Source organism: Dermacentor albipictus, chromosome 1 (genome assembly GCF_038994185.2).
Source record: "Dermacentor albipictus isolate Rhodes 1998 colony chromosome 1, USDA_Dalb.pri_finalv2, whole genome shotgun sequence".
Taxonomy (NCBI): domain Eukaryota; kingdom Metazoa; phylum Arthropoda; class Arachnida; order Ixodida; family Ixodidae; genus Dermacentor; species Dermacentor albipictus.
The window spans coordinates 412738923-412754693 of record NC_091821.1 but is presented as its reverse complement, the minus strand read 5'-3'; the positions used below and the strand labels follow the sequence as shown (position 1 = coordinate 412754693).

Sequence of the window (15771 nt, the reverse complement as noted above, 5' to 3'; positions counted from 1 at the left end):
TGTTCTCCCTTTCCCTTTCCCCCCTCTCTGTTTCGTATATATACGCTCCGAGATGGAAGCAATAAAGATTCATGTTCCAACCTTCGAACGGCGTGCTGTTGTATACAGTAAGACACGCCACATGTGTCGTAACTATGTAACAGTGGCGGCGGGGCCAGACAGAATTCTCGAAGTGAAAAATGAATTAAGCCAGGCAGGTAAGCAGGAAACAGCGGCCGCGGAAATACTGACCATGGCTCATCATCAACTACCGGAATACGATGACCAGTCCGGCAACTGGAAGGCCTTCATCACGAAGGCAGAAGCTTATTTTGAGGCAACTGGCGTCAGCGACTCGGGAAAGAAGAGGGCGTTGCTGTTAGCAGCATTAAGTACGCGCACCGTGGAAGTGCTCTCAGAACAGGTTGCACCGAGGAAGCCAAACTCGCTGACGTACGAGGAAGCAGTCAAAGTTTTGGACGACTACTTCGACTCTAAGCGTCATGAAATAGCGGAGAGCTACCGGTTCTTCAATCGCTGCCAGTTGGAAGGTGAGCCCATTCAACAGTTCATCGTGGAAGTTCGCAGAATATCGGGTGGCTGTAATTTCGGTGGCATGTTAGACCGGATACTTCGCGACAGGATCGTCTGCGGAGTGAGGTCAAGCGCTGTTCAGGAGCAGCTATTAGCGAAAACAGATTTGACGTTGAGGTAGGCTGAAGCAATTGCCATATCAGCAGAAGCAGGGGAAAAAGATACAAAGATGTCTTCTGACATTGAACTTGTGCTCAAGGGCAATGCACGACAAGCTGATGAACCGATGTCAGTATGTGGGCGTTGCGGAAGTAAGAAACAACAGAAACTATTGCTGCTGGGCAAAAGCGAGGTGTTACCGCTGTGGTGGATACGGCCATCTGGCGAAGATGTGCCAAAGCGACGTGCGGAAAGGACGCCCAAAAGCGCATTCACAATGCAGGCAAGGAGAAGCGTTTGCAGTAACAGCGGATATCACTGAGGAAAATGGAGATGATGCGCACATTTGGACACTAACCGCACCATCCAATGGTCGGCTACCACCACCTATTCTTCGTACTTTCACATGGTGTGGCATTGACGTACTTATGATTGTAGACACCGGCTCAACCCGTCTGTCTTGTGTCCAAAGAGATTTTTGAGAAAAACCGTGAACACTGGCCGAAATTAGAGCCCGCATGCATTAAACTGTCCTGTTATCTTGGAGAACTTCCAGTATTAGGGAAATTGAGTATGTCAGTGTCCTACAACAAGGATGTCAAGAGTTCCTTGATGGCCAAGCACTGTTCAAGTCCGAACCTCTGCGGACGAGAGTTGATTTCCAAGTTCAATGACGCAGGATTTTCAGTGTTGAACGTATCAGTGCAACAAAGCTCTGGTCCAGGAAGCAGCTGTACCCCCGTCATGCATGCCGTCCTGCCAGAGTTCGAAGACGCCTTCAACCTCGAGCTGGGTCTAATCGACGGACACCCTGTCCATCTGAAGTTCAAGGAAGGCGCCATGCCCAAATTTTGTAAGGCCCGTTCCCTTCCATTTACTTTACGCGACAAAGTTTCGAAAGAGATTGATAGGCTCGTAACGCTTGGAGTACTGTCACCTGTAACGTACGCCGAGTGGCCTACTCCCATTGTGCCTGTAATGAAGAAATACGGCGCGGTTAGAATCTGTTGATTTTAAGGTGACCTTGAATCTCGTCTGTGAACTGGAGCAATACCCGTTGCCAGCTATTGATAACATTTTCGCATGCCTGAACGGTGGGGACTGCTTCAGCACGCTAGATTTAAGAGACGCGTATAACCAAGTCCCCCTCGATGATGACTCAAGGAAGATGTGCGTAATCAATACACACCATGGTTTGTTTTGCTACAACCGATTGTCGTTCGGCATAGCTCCCGCGCCTGCCATCTCCCAGCGGAAAATAGAAACAGTTCTGCAGGACCTGACAGGTGTTCAGGCTTACCTTGATGACGTTTTGGTATCAGAAAAACTTGGTAGCACCGACAGGTTACAAGTACTGCAGCGTTTTCGTGAGCATGGAGTGAAGCTTAGGCTTGAGAAATGCAACTTTCGCCAAGAGGCAGTGACGTATCTGGGCCATAAAATTGATCGTTAAGGTCTGCATTCAATAGAGAAGCATGTTGAAGCAATCGCGCGAGCCCCCCAGCCTACAATGTTCAGCAGTTGAGGTCATTTCTGGGCAAGATTACATTTTATTCGAAGTTCGTGCCCAACATGTCTTCCATACTCGCACCGCTGTACAAGTTATTAGAAAACAGCACACGTTGGTTCTGGGGACATGCGCAAGAAGCAGCTTTTCGTGAAGCAAAAAAATGCCTTCGGGAAGCGGCTGTGCTGGCTGACTATGATCCCGATCGAGATACCCCTCAAGCTAGTGTGTGACGCTTCACAGGACGGAATAGGTGCCGTGCTTTTCCGTACATTCGGAAAGATAAACAAACCTGTCGAGTTCCGTTCTAGAAAGCTAACAAGGGCTGAGGAAACTTATTCCCAGCTTGAGAGGGAAGCCCTTGCTCTTGTGTTTGGAGTGTCCAAATTCCGTGGTAGTAGGCCGAGAATTCATATTGGTCACCGACCACCAGACGCTCGTGGCCCTGCTGAAGGCGGATCGACCAACTCCAGCATTGGCAGCCGCCAGACTACAGCGCTGGGCGCTGTACTTAGGCGGATTCCGCTATCAGCTTCAATACTCTCCTGGTAAACAACTGCTAAACGCTGACGCCCTTAGTAGACTGCCACAACGGCCTTGACTGGGTTCGATGAGGGAACTGTCAGTTGAGGAGCTAAGGCAGTTAACTGCTGGTGACCCTGCTCTGAGTCAAGTTATGCGATTCACTAAGAACGGTTGGCCGCCCTGCGCGAAAGGCTTCAACACGAGTTTCGCACCTTTTTTTGACAAGAATTTGGAGCTTTTATTGGCCCACGGGTTGTTATACTGGGGCCGGCGAGTAGTCGTTCCGATGGAGGAGCGACGTCGCATCTTATATTTTTTTTGCATGAGACGCATCAAGGATCGTCCGCTATGAAGGCGGTTGCATCGCCATTCTGGTGGCCAGGGTTAGATCGCGAAATAGGGGCTGTGACAGCGTCATGTCAGAGCTGTGTCGAAAACCTGCCCATGCCAGCTACAGAGACGCCTGAGCAGAACCTGAGCATGAGGCTCTACCGGAACTCGCAGGGAGCAACGCTGAACCCGTCAGATCACCCTAAGCCTTGCGGCGCTCTACACGTCAAAGGAAACCAGTACAGCGACTTCAGTATTAAGGAAGAAGAGATGTTGTAAAGTGACGTCAGCCGCAATCAGACTGCCTTGCAAGCGCTGACGGCGCGTGCGTTTATCGTTTGATATCTTTCCCTTGTTATCCCTTTCCCCTTCCCCCTCTCTGTTTCGTATATATACGCTCTGAGACGGAAGCAATAAAGATTCATGTTCCAACATTTGAATGGCATGCTGTCGTATACAATAAGACACGCCACGTGTGTCGTAACTATGTAACAGTTTTAATGTGTTGTTGAACCATGGGGACGAAGGTGGCTCGGTTAAGATGATAGTTGGTATGTAAGTCTCAGTGAGTTCGATCATTTTATTTTTAAAAAGCGTCCATTTGGTGTCTACTGTGGGCTTCGGGAACTCTATAATATACCAGCTGTAAAACTTGGTTAGTTAATTGTTACTACTGATGTTATCCCCTTTATCGTAAAATGTTTTCATTTTGTTTTTTGTTCTGAGGTAGTTGCCAGAATAATTCTGCACGCAGTACTGAGTGGTCAATTAGCTCTGGTAGATATGTTACAGAAGAAACACTGTCAGAATGGGATGTTAAGCTAAGGTCGAGTATGTTAGAGCACTGTTCGTTCTTTCGCGTTGGGGTAGGTACTAGCTGCGTCAAACCAAAGGTGATGAATGTGTGAAGAAAATTGCATTCGAGGTTATTCTTAGACACTGTTATGGCTGGTTCGGACCATGTTATATTAGGAAAGTTAGTCATCTAAGAGGAGTAGTTGCGCATGACTAAATGACGTCGTAACAGTTTGCAGTGTCTCGTGGAAGTGAATAGTGAAAGAAGCATCTTCGTCGAGGGGTCGATAGCAAACACCGATAATAATTTGTAGGTACGAAGAACTGCACAATAAGAATAAAATTTCTAGAGGTGAAGTGATATTGACAATGGAGCAACAGAGCCTGCGACGAGCAGCTATCAGAGCACCTCTTCCATGTTTGCCTATACGCGATCCCACCTAAATATGTCAAAATTAGGGAGGAATGAATTAAGCTTTGTGTTATCGACGGTGGAATTCAGCCACGTTTTGTTACTACGAGAACCTTACAATCAGAAGAATCGATGAGGCTACAGAGCGCTTCGCTTTTGGGCAACCAGCTCATAATGTTAGTATAAACAAATGATGCAGGGATCCTATCTGGTTTTGCGGTAGTGCGTGATGATAGCTATGAAGTTGATATAACTGTATTTGTAGTGTTATCATACTTGTAAGTTCTGTTCTCCATGATTAGTTTATTGTATCGAAGTTTAAAAGGCTTCTGCTGCGGCTTGCCGAACTCGGTTAGTTGTTTACGTGCATGCCGATTGCTAGCTGAGTAGTCTTCTGAGACGCTGTGGTTGGACCCTCTTAATTGTTTAGCATTTGAAAGAATACGTTGTTTTGCTTTGGAATGTGCTAATTTGACAATTATAGGTCTGTTTCTATCAGAGCTGTATTTGCCAATTCTATGGGCGCGCTTGATATCTAAAGGGTCTAACTTGATAAGCTTAGAAGTACAAAGTTCCGCAAGCTTGTTCTCCGATTCTTGTCACGTTTCCCGCTCAGTATCAGCTACCCCCCCCAAAACACAGTTGGAATGACGAGCCCTATCTTCTGAATCATTTAGTCGTGATATGTCGGAAAACGCGTTTGTGTTTGTATCGGCCACTGCCCTGATGCAACTAACTTCGGTCTTCAGTGCAGTTACGGAGGATACATCTTCAATTTTTGTTAGTCGCCTCTTAATGTCGTCAAAATTTCATCGTTCTCTAATAGTTTAGTTCGGATTCATTTCATTTCGCTTGGATGAGACGTCTGACCCGGGAAGAGACGTCTGACCCTGCAATTATGTCACACGATGCCTGCGTAGAACTGGAACGGATGTTAGGGCCGGGATTCGATTCTATGTCGCCAGAGAGAGCTAGAAGTTGTAGGATGACAGACGTGCAGTCGCGAGGAATGGTAATGCAGCAGGGCTTGGCAGCACTACCAAAGCGGCAAAGCGGGAACGACGCGCACAAATAGTGTAATTGGTTGTTACCTGTAATGCGAAAAGGCGTCGGGCGTCAGTGAACCGCATTGTCGGGGCTACCAAGCTCACTGATGAGAGCGAGGGAGTCACGTGTTTTGTGCGTGGAGGTTGATGTCTGTGTCAATGCGTCGGCTGAGGCAGGGTTGCACGAAGACGGTAAATGCGGTGAATTTTCGTTCGAGGACGCTGCGGCGCAGTAGTCAACGGCGCTTGCGTCAATTTCGGAGCACTGGAGGGTAGACGAGGTTGGCCAGTCTGCAGCACTAGCGCGCCGAGGGTAGGGCGAGCCTACACCTAGCACGACGGCATACAGCAGGCTGTAGATAAGAGGCGGCACAGAGCGATGGTCAGGATTGTTATTTCCTGGTGCACGACTGAGGATGTTCCGCCAGGTAGGTGCATACCGCAAGCCAACACACCGTAAGCCGGTGTAAGTAAATTAGTAATTTAGTTGGTAAGCGAATGCTTGTAAGTTTATACAGCCGATAAAGCTACTATCCTTACTTCGTACAGCCATCTGCTCATTTGCTATCGCAATCAGTTCTTCGCTTGTCGCGCGGAACTTCGAATTTTTTAAAGGGCTTCAGTTCAATCTTTTCCGTACTTATGGTTTCATGGACGTGCAGGTTAGCGTTCTGACTTTACAAAATTAAGAGAGAAGATCTTTATATTTTAAAAGACGAACCTGTTCAGCTTCGCGTAAAAAAGACAAGCCTAAGTGATCACTTGAGTAGTAACTAAGTTAGGCGCCTGAAAGAAAAAAAAAGTGTCTGGGCACAAGCACCGAGCCGTAACTATATAGGCGAACACGTGATCCCTTAAAACGGTTAACGTTCGTTTAAGAATGGAGACAACCTGCGTCGGCGCATGTGTGGAGCACGACCGCTAATAGGACGGAAGATTTGGGGTTATTGTTTCAAATGCAACAGTTTTGTGCAGACGGCTTTACTGTCAACTTGTGCTATCTGGTGTCGGCGAGCAGTGCGCGCGGGTACGTTCGTTGCCCGTGTGCTCTCTGTCCTTCATACTTCTCTTTACCTCCTTCTGGCCTTCCTTCCCACTTAACCAATTTCTTTGTCCCTTTTGACTCCCTTCCTTTGTTTTCTTCATCATCATCAGCCTGGTTACGCCCACTGCAGGGCAAAGGCCTCTCCCATACTTCTCCAACTACCCCGGTCATGTACTAATTGTGGCCCTGCCGCCCCTGCAAACTTCTTAATCTCACCCGCCCACCTAACTTTCAGCCGCCCCCTGCTACACTTCCCTTCCCTTGGAATCCAGTCCGTAACCCTTAATGACCATCGGTTATCTTCCCTCCTCATTACATGTCCTGCCCATTCCCATTTCTTTTTCTTGATCACTTTTTCTTAATCACTATTATACCTCTTCTTCCATCTCTCTTACATCAAATTTCAGTGGGGACATTGTCGTTAAAACAGCAGTGGTCTTGGGGTCAAAGGAAGGCTACCAACCTATGAGTGGTACTGGAGTTCTGACGACTTTTGGGATGACAGGCTAAATTATTCTAGACCATCCTACAAGACGTCTCATTAAAGATTGTCCCCCTCTTTCTCTGTCTAGATAGGCTGTCGAATCGCTCGAACAAAGTTAATCGCTTATCAGCATACATTTCTGATGGGAAGACCGCAGTGCATACCAAAATACAAGCAAACATCTAGTTTATAGTTTTCGATTGGGTTAAGATGCCATTACATAATCGTGATTGCTACATTAAACATTAACGGTCTTGAACACCTCAAGGCGTCTTAATTACCAAGACATTTCTCTGTAGACAACGAGAATATGTCCATGTTGCCGCGGCTGGCAGTTTCCTGTCCTGCTTTTAGATTGGACAATACGATTTCTTGGCGTAGTTTCAATGAGATGGTGCGTGTCGGTAAGTACCACTACGCTCACATGTATAAAGTACACGCTTTTAATAGGCTTGCTAGGAGGCCGTTTGGCACCCAAGAGCCGAAACCACATAGCGGGAAGCCAATGTCCGTCAAAACTATCCGATCCGTAAGACGACGCGTCAGAACGGCTGCATCTAGAGGAATTTTGAAACGTGTTGGAAACAGTTGTTAGATGCTGTGCTGCTACTTAGTCTCACGATGGAGAAGATGGCTCCTAGGCACATTTTTTTTACAGCGAAGCTGTTAGCCTCTAGTTGTTCAGGATATTTCGCGGCGCGTTCTCACGGAAAAAGAAAACCTTCAGTGATTAAATGAAAATCATGAGCCATTCCGCTCTGTGAAGGTGGACCACCAGCTAGGCTGTTTGTCACCGACACAGAGGTGACACAGAATTTTGAACAAAGGTACGAACTCATTCACTGTCTTGCGGTCATCGTGATGAAAGATAAGCACCTACATTTATTGTCTTGATCGGTGGGTCATTATTTTACGGTCGTGATGGTGGTGATGATGGCCTTGTGGTCGTTATGGTACACACTGATCGGCTCCGGTACAATGTTGGACACATTCTTAGGCAGAGTCAAATCTATGCCCGACCAATGGCTCATGCTCAATGGAGCGCGCTGCCCGGCAGCTGCTCGTTATATAATTGTGCGCCAGCGTGGACGACTACTGCAACCTCAGGGAGCCGGAGGAAAGTAGCCGTGCACATGATTGGAGCGCTGCTGCTCCGAGGAGCCGGCGGAAAGGAGGCACGCAGTACATTTGGACAGGACTGCGCACAGGTGCAAAGTAGACACGCATGACGTACCCGCGACCCCAGGAGAGCGGAAGGAAACTAGGCAAGCACGGGTTTGGAACGACGACAAAGGGAGGGCGCTGAGGTTTTTGCTCGCGCACATGAAAATTTCACAGCAGCTACCCACAAACAGTTTCACTGTAAATAAAAAGAACTATCAGCGACTGAAGCAAAACGTGCCTACATTCTTTGGTATCACGAATGCAACATGCAGCACAGCATTCGTTTCAATAAAGAACAAGCACGAAACAAGCATGGAAACCACATCATTAATGATAGGATGCTCCTTATGACAATTCGAAGCATGTGGTACTCCCCTCATATGTTACCAATCAACGATTACTGTTGCGCAAGCTGCCACGGCAACGGCAGCTACGACATGGGGAGTGACGTCACCAGACTTTAACATATAAGAACCAGCCTTGCAACTGATTTCATTGCTGTTGCAGCACCGCTATGGGTAAGCAACGCATAGTTGTCGAGGAGCAGCGTGAATGCGAGGAGCGGCTAAGGGAAAAGAAACGGGAATATGACCAGCGGCGGTCTGCTGCCAAAATTATCATTACACCCATTAATACCATTACTCTAAAGCAATAAAGCATTGCATACCCTACCTCAGCAGCTGTAGTGGTGGTTTTCAACAGATTCTCTGGACATCCTGTTCCGCCGAGCCAGGATAGCGAGTAATTTTTTTAATCTCTTTTGAGCATGCGGGCCGCTCTTCATAGACACTCGGTACTCCACAGCGCATTCATATTGCCGACTCTCGAATGCGCCGCACAGGCGAGAAATGTGGGACCTCAGAAGAACAGGTCGCGCATTATAGTTAGTATAGCATATTCTTTTGCCGGGCGCTGGACCAGTCGCAATATGCGTGTTGATGAGTAAAAGTATAGGGAACATGCCTTGTATGTGGATCGAATTGTCAAACCAACATGACTGCCATTACTGTTTTCGAGGCAAAAACGTGAAATGGCCCAGTGAGCGAAAAAGCCGGCGTCTGTCGTCTGTAGCAGCGAAACGGCAGCTGAACTTGCCTTGCTATTCGCTCCGACAACACATCAAGAGCGTTCCTCGGCGGAGGAAGGAAGGAAATCAACTTTATTCGAGGTCCTGCAGGCCACGAGAGCTTTGGGCTCTCAAGGAGTGGGCGTCTCCCACGACGGAAACGGGTGGTTGAGTTTCCTGGCGGCGTCGCGGACCTGAGTTCCCATTGGTTGCGACGTCACACCACGAGGAGCGCCTCGACGGAGCAGAGCGGGCGACACGTCCTGCAGCGATAGCGCGCCAGGTGTTGCGTGAGGGCAGATGCATCGCCTCGACGACACGTCAACCTCACTCTTGCTCTCAGTACGAGCGCTTCTGTAGGGAGCGCAGAGTACATTGGCAGAGCTGGTTAAAGGGGACACCGGCTGCAGCGTTAGCGCGCTAGGTGTTACGTGATGGGAGCTGGCATTGCCGCGTCGGTGGCATGCGGCGTTGGCACAGTAGGCTGCTGCTGCTTGCTCGCTGGGGCAGCATGTACCGCTATGCTGCATTACTCGCAGCGCAAGACTCGAAGGACCACTCAGCGCCGTTTAATTGGTGATTAATGCTTTCGCATTCACAACTCATAAGAAACGCTTAGGTGTGATCGAGCCTTTTTTTCTGTCTCCCTTCCCTTCGACTTCTTTTTATGGTCATGAGTGTCCACGGCGCATAACTACAGTGGGGGGATTGACCTTGAATAGGGTGGTTAAGAGAAACGGATTAGAACGAAGGGAATGTTCAATTTCGAAGTTGCAACTTGGAGATAAAAGTTCTAAGGTGCAGAAAAAAAGTAAAATAGTAATACAGTCAACTCAAAAACGCTGAATAGAAGAAAAATAAATGGGGCTGATCACTCTAGCAAGGCAATATAGATTTAGATTCAGTGAGGTAGTTCCCGACTACCAAGTAAACAGTGTGTTGGCTGAATCCGAAAACAGCGACTCTAAAAGACAAGATTTCACTGGCTGACTGAATAAACTTTATTGAAATCAGCAAGAGATGGTGGCTGGGCATAGGCCTCCCACGTGGGGACGTCGAGGTGTTGCCTCTTCGCCGCCTCGCAGGCCTGCTGGGTCGCCCAGACTTGGTCGTCAAGGTTGGGGCTACGCAGGGAAGCGTGCCATCTCGACGAGAGGGTCGTGGGGTTAGTGTCGGGGTATTGGGGTGTACAGTCCCAAAACATGTGTGGAAGTGTGGCTGGCTGTGTCTTGCAGATATGTCAGGTGGGATTGGGGTAAATGTCTGGGTAGATCTTGTTGTAAAGTTGTAAGGAGGGGTAAGTATTGGTTTGTAGCAGGCGGAAAGTTGTAGCCTGCGCTCGGGATAGTTTGTTGTGTGGGCCGGGGAAGGTTCTACGCTCTAAGTAGAAGGACTTCACAAGATCATTGTAGCGTGTCAGGCGATCCCTACTCGTGGGGGCAGCCTCCCCTTCTCCCGCGCGGTTAACTAGGCCTCGCGCTAGGGAGTGGGTAACCTCGTTGAGGTTGGGGAGGTGCGGGTGGACGGTGCCTACATGAGCCGGGAAGCAGACGAGTGCAACCTGATTGTCGGTTGAGCGGGGCACTTGTTGCAAGATACGCAAGGCTTGGTGTGAAATACGGCCGTTGATATAGTTGATAACGGCGGAGCGGGAGTCAGAGACGATGGTATGGCATGTTGGGTCTAGTGTGGCTAGCGCGATGGCCACTTCTTCAGCTTCCTCAGCGTGTGGGGTTACTAGGCTGATAGCATGGTGGAGAGAGCCTTTCCGCGTTGTGACGGCTGCAAAGCGGGTACCGTGGGCATACTCGGCGGCGTCGACGAAACTCACACCGTCGTGGCGAGCAAGGGATTTGGTGAGAACCGTGGCACGTGCTGTGCGACGTGCGTGGTTGTATTCGGGGTGCATATTTCTGGGGATAGGATCGGCGTGAATCCAAGCTCGTATGGTGGAGGGGATCTGGTGCTTATGGCCGTGTTGATGGTGGTAGGTGATACCGTGCGAGGTGAGTATATGGCGACCCGTCGCTGCGAGAGTGAGTCTCTCCAGCTGAGAGCGACGTTGGGCCTCGATGAGCTCGTCCAGTGTGTTGTGTACGCCTATAGTTGAAGGAGGAGGTCAGTGCTGGTGCAACCGGGGATGCCGAGGGCTTGTTTATAGACACCGCGTATAAGTATGTTGATCTTGATGTGTTCAGCCTTGTACCAGTTTAGATACGCAGCAACGTAGGTGATGTGGCAAATTGTGAATGACTGGATTAATCGGAGCAGATTCTCCTCTTTCATACCCCCACGGCGGTTGGAGACCCGCTTCAAAAGTCTCATGGTGTTGGCTGTATTCATCTTGATTTTGGCGAGGGCCATGCCATTCGCTCCGTTCGCCTCTATGAGCAAGCCGAGCACACGGATATTGGTGACTAGGGGTATGGGGCTCCCATCCATGCAATGTCTTCGTAATGGCGTTTAGCGGTGGAGTATTTTGGACGGCGGCCACGGAGAGTAGGCCTGTAGAGAAGGAGTTCGGACTTCGCAGGGGAACAGCGAAGCCCCGTGCCTTGGATATAGGTCTCGACTGTTTGAATGGCGGATTGTAGTGCCGTTTCTATTTCGCCGTCACTGCCTTTGTGGACCCAGATGGTTATATCGTCAGCGTATATGGTGTGGGTGACACCGTCCACATGCTGCAACTCCTTGGCAAGATCGATCATGACAAGATTAAAAAGCATTGGGGAGATAACAGAGCCCTGGGGAGTTCCCGCGCTGCCCAAAGTCTGGGCGTCGGAGCGGAGATCCCCCACCGAAAGGAAGGCCGTGCTATTACACAGAAAGTCTCTGACGTAATTATAAGCGCGCGCACCGAGATTAAGGCGTGAGATGCGGTCAAGAATGGTGGAATGGGCTATGCTGTCAAATGCTTTTTCGAGGTCGAGGCCGAGTATAGCTTTAGTAGTACGTGTTCTATCTTCTAGTATATGGTGCTTAAGTTGTAGCATGACGTCTTGGGTCGACACGTGGGCCCGGAAGCCAATGACAGAGTGAGGATACGCTGCAGTGTCTTCCAGATGGGTGTTAATTCGCGTGAGGAAGGCATGCTCCATAACCTTTCCCACACATGAGGTTAGTGAGATGGGGCGAAGATGATCGAGGCTAGAAGGCTTGCCAGGTTTCGGAATAAGGATGACCTTTGCTGTTTTCCAGGCCGGCGGAATGGCACCATTACGCCAGCAGTCATTGATATAATCTGTCAGGTGGGTGACGGAGGCATCATCCAGATTACGGAGGGCTTTGTTAGTGACCCCATCGGGCCCAGGGGCAGAACGGCTGTTTAATTTATGCAGGGCGGCTTGGTTCTCAGCGACACTAAAGTCTTCGTCCAGTGGGGGGTTGGGGGCCCCGGTGTAAGAGCCGTGAGATTGCACTCGGCCCACGGGGAGATACTTGTTGGTGAGGTAGTCTAATATTTGGGCGCGGCCCTGTTTCTTCCTTTCCGTATAGAGAAGTTTAGTGAGGCGATCTTGTTGGGAAGAGCGGGTGGCTTGACTATCGAGGAGGTGTTTGAGAAGCTTCCAAGAAGAGGGACAATGGATCTGTCCATCAGCAGTATTGCACAGTTCAGTCCACTGCTGACGGCTCAGAGTGAGGCAATGAGCTTCGATTTCCTTATTAAGGAGGGCTATTTTAGCGCGGAGGCGCCTGTTGAGACGTTGCCCTTTCCAGCGGGATAGGATGGATGTTTTAGCCGCGAGGAGGTGGGCCAGTCTACTGTCCATGCGCTCGACGGGGGCATCGGTGGTAATGGTGTGCGTGGCTGCATTGGTATCGGAGTGGAGATTTCGGGTCCATGCATCAATGTCCGCTATGCGTTACGCGTGCTGGTCAGCGGATCGATGCTTGCGAAATGCATCCTAGTCAACCCACGTGAACTCACGGGGTTTGGCAGTAACTGCAGCTATCCGAAGGAGAAGTATGGCAATGATGCAATGGTCACTACGGAGATCATGTTGTGTGTTGCTCCATTGGGCGTTGGTGACGTTCTTGGTAAATGTCAGGTCGGGGGTCGTGTCGCGGGAAGTGGAGCTACCGAGGCGTGTGGGGAGCGTGGCGTCTGTAATGAAAGTGAGGCCGAGGTATTGGGAGTCTTTCCAGAGGTTTTGGGCTTACAAGTGTGATCGGGAGGTGGGTTGCGGACTCCACAACCTCTGCAGATCTTGTTATCGGGAAAAGGGCAGACATCCATGCGGTGTCCGAGGCGGCCGCATTGGTAGCAAATTTCTATTTGCTTGCGGAATACTGAGCATGGGATTAAAGTAGCTCCGTAACGGACCAGATATGACACGTCGGGGCCACTGAAGGCGATAACAACGGTGGTTGTCGTTCCAATGCGTTTTGCGGCTAGTGCGAGGGGGTTGCGAGTATTGATGATATTGGCGTTGACTTGCTGTGGGGTATCGGAGAGGGGGATTCCGCGGATGACTCCCTTCGTGGTGTCCTCGGCGACCGTCTCATACGCGTTAACATCGTGCGTGACCCCATTGACTTGAATGGATTTTATGCAGACATACCGGTCGGCGTTCTGCAGACTTGGCGTACTGACAACGACAATGTTTTGTTGGGTGTTGGGGCACACCGTGTCTTGCTGAATATCAGCTGGGCTGAGCTGTGCGGCTTCGGCTGTAGTCACGGTAGGACTACCAATTTTGGCGATGTTGAGGGCTCCCTTGGGGCGAATGATAATCTTGATTTGGTTGGAAGGTAGCGGAGGCATGCGTCCAGCCTTGAGAACTTGTGCTTTGACTGGTGGCCTGGTCTTGGAACGAGAACGAGTGCGTGAGGTTTGGGTGGAGTCAGTTTGGGGTGAAGAGTCGTCCCTCAGCTTCGCCGGTTGGCGAAGGCGAGTTGATCGCCAGCCCGTCTCGGCGGCCACTTCGAGGTCCATGCTCGTTGCTGGGGCAGAGAAACTTGATCGGTGATACGGAGCTCGCTCGAATGCGCGCCGCGCATCCGGCGCCTGGCGTGCACGCGCGGGGGGCGGCGTAGGCGATTCACAAAAACGTTTGCAGCACAGGAAAATGTCCGTAGCACAGGGAAATCGAGTGTCCCACCTGAAAATGAGGCGTCTACGGAGTTCTGGTATCTTCACGGATCGACTGGTGTAAAAATTAGGCCACAATTCGCAAGAAAATGCTGCAATATCATTCACGAACACGGAGCAGACAAATTATGAAACGCATTGCCATGGCACATACCCACAACCTCCCGACAAGATTTCAGGCACAGATAAATTTATACCAAGACAGCATAGTTGGGATATTTCTTTCCTATTGGAGAAAATCGTTAAGGGTTAAATAGATAGACGATCAAATGGAGCACGCGTTACACGCTTTAAATAGTGTACCACAACACCCTGCAGAATAGTTTATTAGTCGAAGCACCAGTGTGAAATTTTGGGGGCTCAAGATAGGCTGCAGCATGCCAGGACCTCGGGCAGAGCATCATATTATATCGACGTACACATCTCCGAGAGAAGAGCCGCATCTCTTATGGTCTGCGTGCGTCCTCTCGACGCATTCAAGGGGCTCCAACTGTTTGAACAATAGTTACATTCTTAACAGGTGCCATTGTCAAATCGTCCTTTCTTCATTACCTGCTTTGGCACGTCACACGAGAGCAGAAAGCACGTAAGTAAACATTGAAGCGACTCATAAAACTTGTCAGACCAACGCAAGCTCACGCAAATATATTACCATCCTTTGAAGTGCACAAGTTGCTGCAAACTATAGAACTACCTTGCCGCTTGACGGCCCTGCTTGCCAGGCCATAAAAAGTTACAAACAAGCAAAAAAGAAAAGACATCAATAGAGTAGCTGTTGCATGGAATCGTTGAGAGCCATACAAAACATCCTTAGCTGATGCGAATGGGTTCAGGTCCTTCAATGACTGGATCCTACCATGAAATAAAGCGAGGCTCCAAGACAAGCCTTGAGTCATCAGCAAAATATCTAATTAGATTCTTTTTTATTACCATGTTTGACTTGCTTGTAGTAGTCTGCGTGCTCTGCTGGCTTGGCACACTCGATGAAAGCGCAAGCTGTTGAGCGGAGGCAACAAGACAACGTTTACAACGAGCAGCCGTCAGCGGGTGCCACGAAGGCATACGTTCTTTATTTTTGCTTGCCTTTTCTGCGAAGCGCTACACTTTGCAAGCGCGGGAATAAAAGTACTAAACGTCACATTTTATTCATTTAACAGTTCTAAACTTCCGGAACAAGCCACTTCAAGGAATTAGCAGTTCACTTTTGTTTGCTGTCGTTCGGTGTTTTCCAATGGCGCGCTTGCCCCCTGTCAGCCCGTGGCACAGCGACTATGTGTGCTGCGAAGCGCGCGCGTTAATCGGCTCCTTTCCGCGAATTAATTTTTCCGCCACATGAATATTGTACATGTGGTCAGACTGAAGCCATATTATGACAGGCAGTGATTCTTCGACCAAACATCTTTTCTGTGCCATGTACCACTTTAGTATGGACAACTGCTCGTGAACAATTTCGTCGCTTTACGCATCGGGGACGATGCGTTTTGGAGGGGGGATAATGGTACAAGGCAGAAACATTTAAACAACGCGCGCAGGTTCGTGCGCCCTCTCAAGACGACAACGGCGTATTGGAGGAAAAGACGACGAAATAATGGCACGTGTTTTCGCCGCACGCACTCGCATCGCAGGTGGCCGT

General features: G+C 49.5%; 1 protein-coding gene across 5 annotated transcripts in view; it reads left to right on the top strand.

Annotated features, from left to right (window-relative positions):
• The first annotated feature begins 154 nt into the window (after window positions 1–154).
• The window catches only part of LOC135913050 (4-pyridoxate dehydrogenase-like), an 83731-nt gene continuing 68114 nt past the window's right edge, over window positions 155–15771 (top strand). Inside the window, exons 1-2 of one of the 5 annotated variants that reach the window (XM_070532219.1) lie at window positions 155–530; window positions 1352–1525. In XM_070532219.1, coding sequence (XP_070388320.1) covers window positions 233–530; window positions 1352–1525 — 472 coding nt within the window. In that variant the 5' untranslated portion in view covers window positions 155–232. Of the gene's footprint in view, window positions 531–1351; window positions 1526–5602; window positions 5716–15771 lie in introns of those variants that run through there. The other 4 variants (XM_070532220.1, XM_065445690.2, XM_065445691.1 and 1 more) reach the window with 4 other exon arrangements.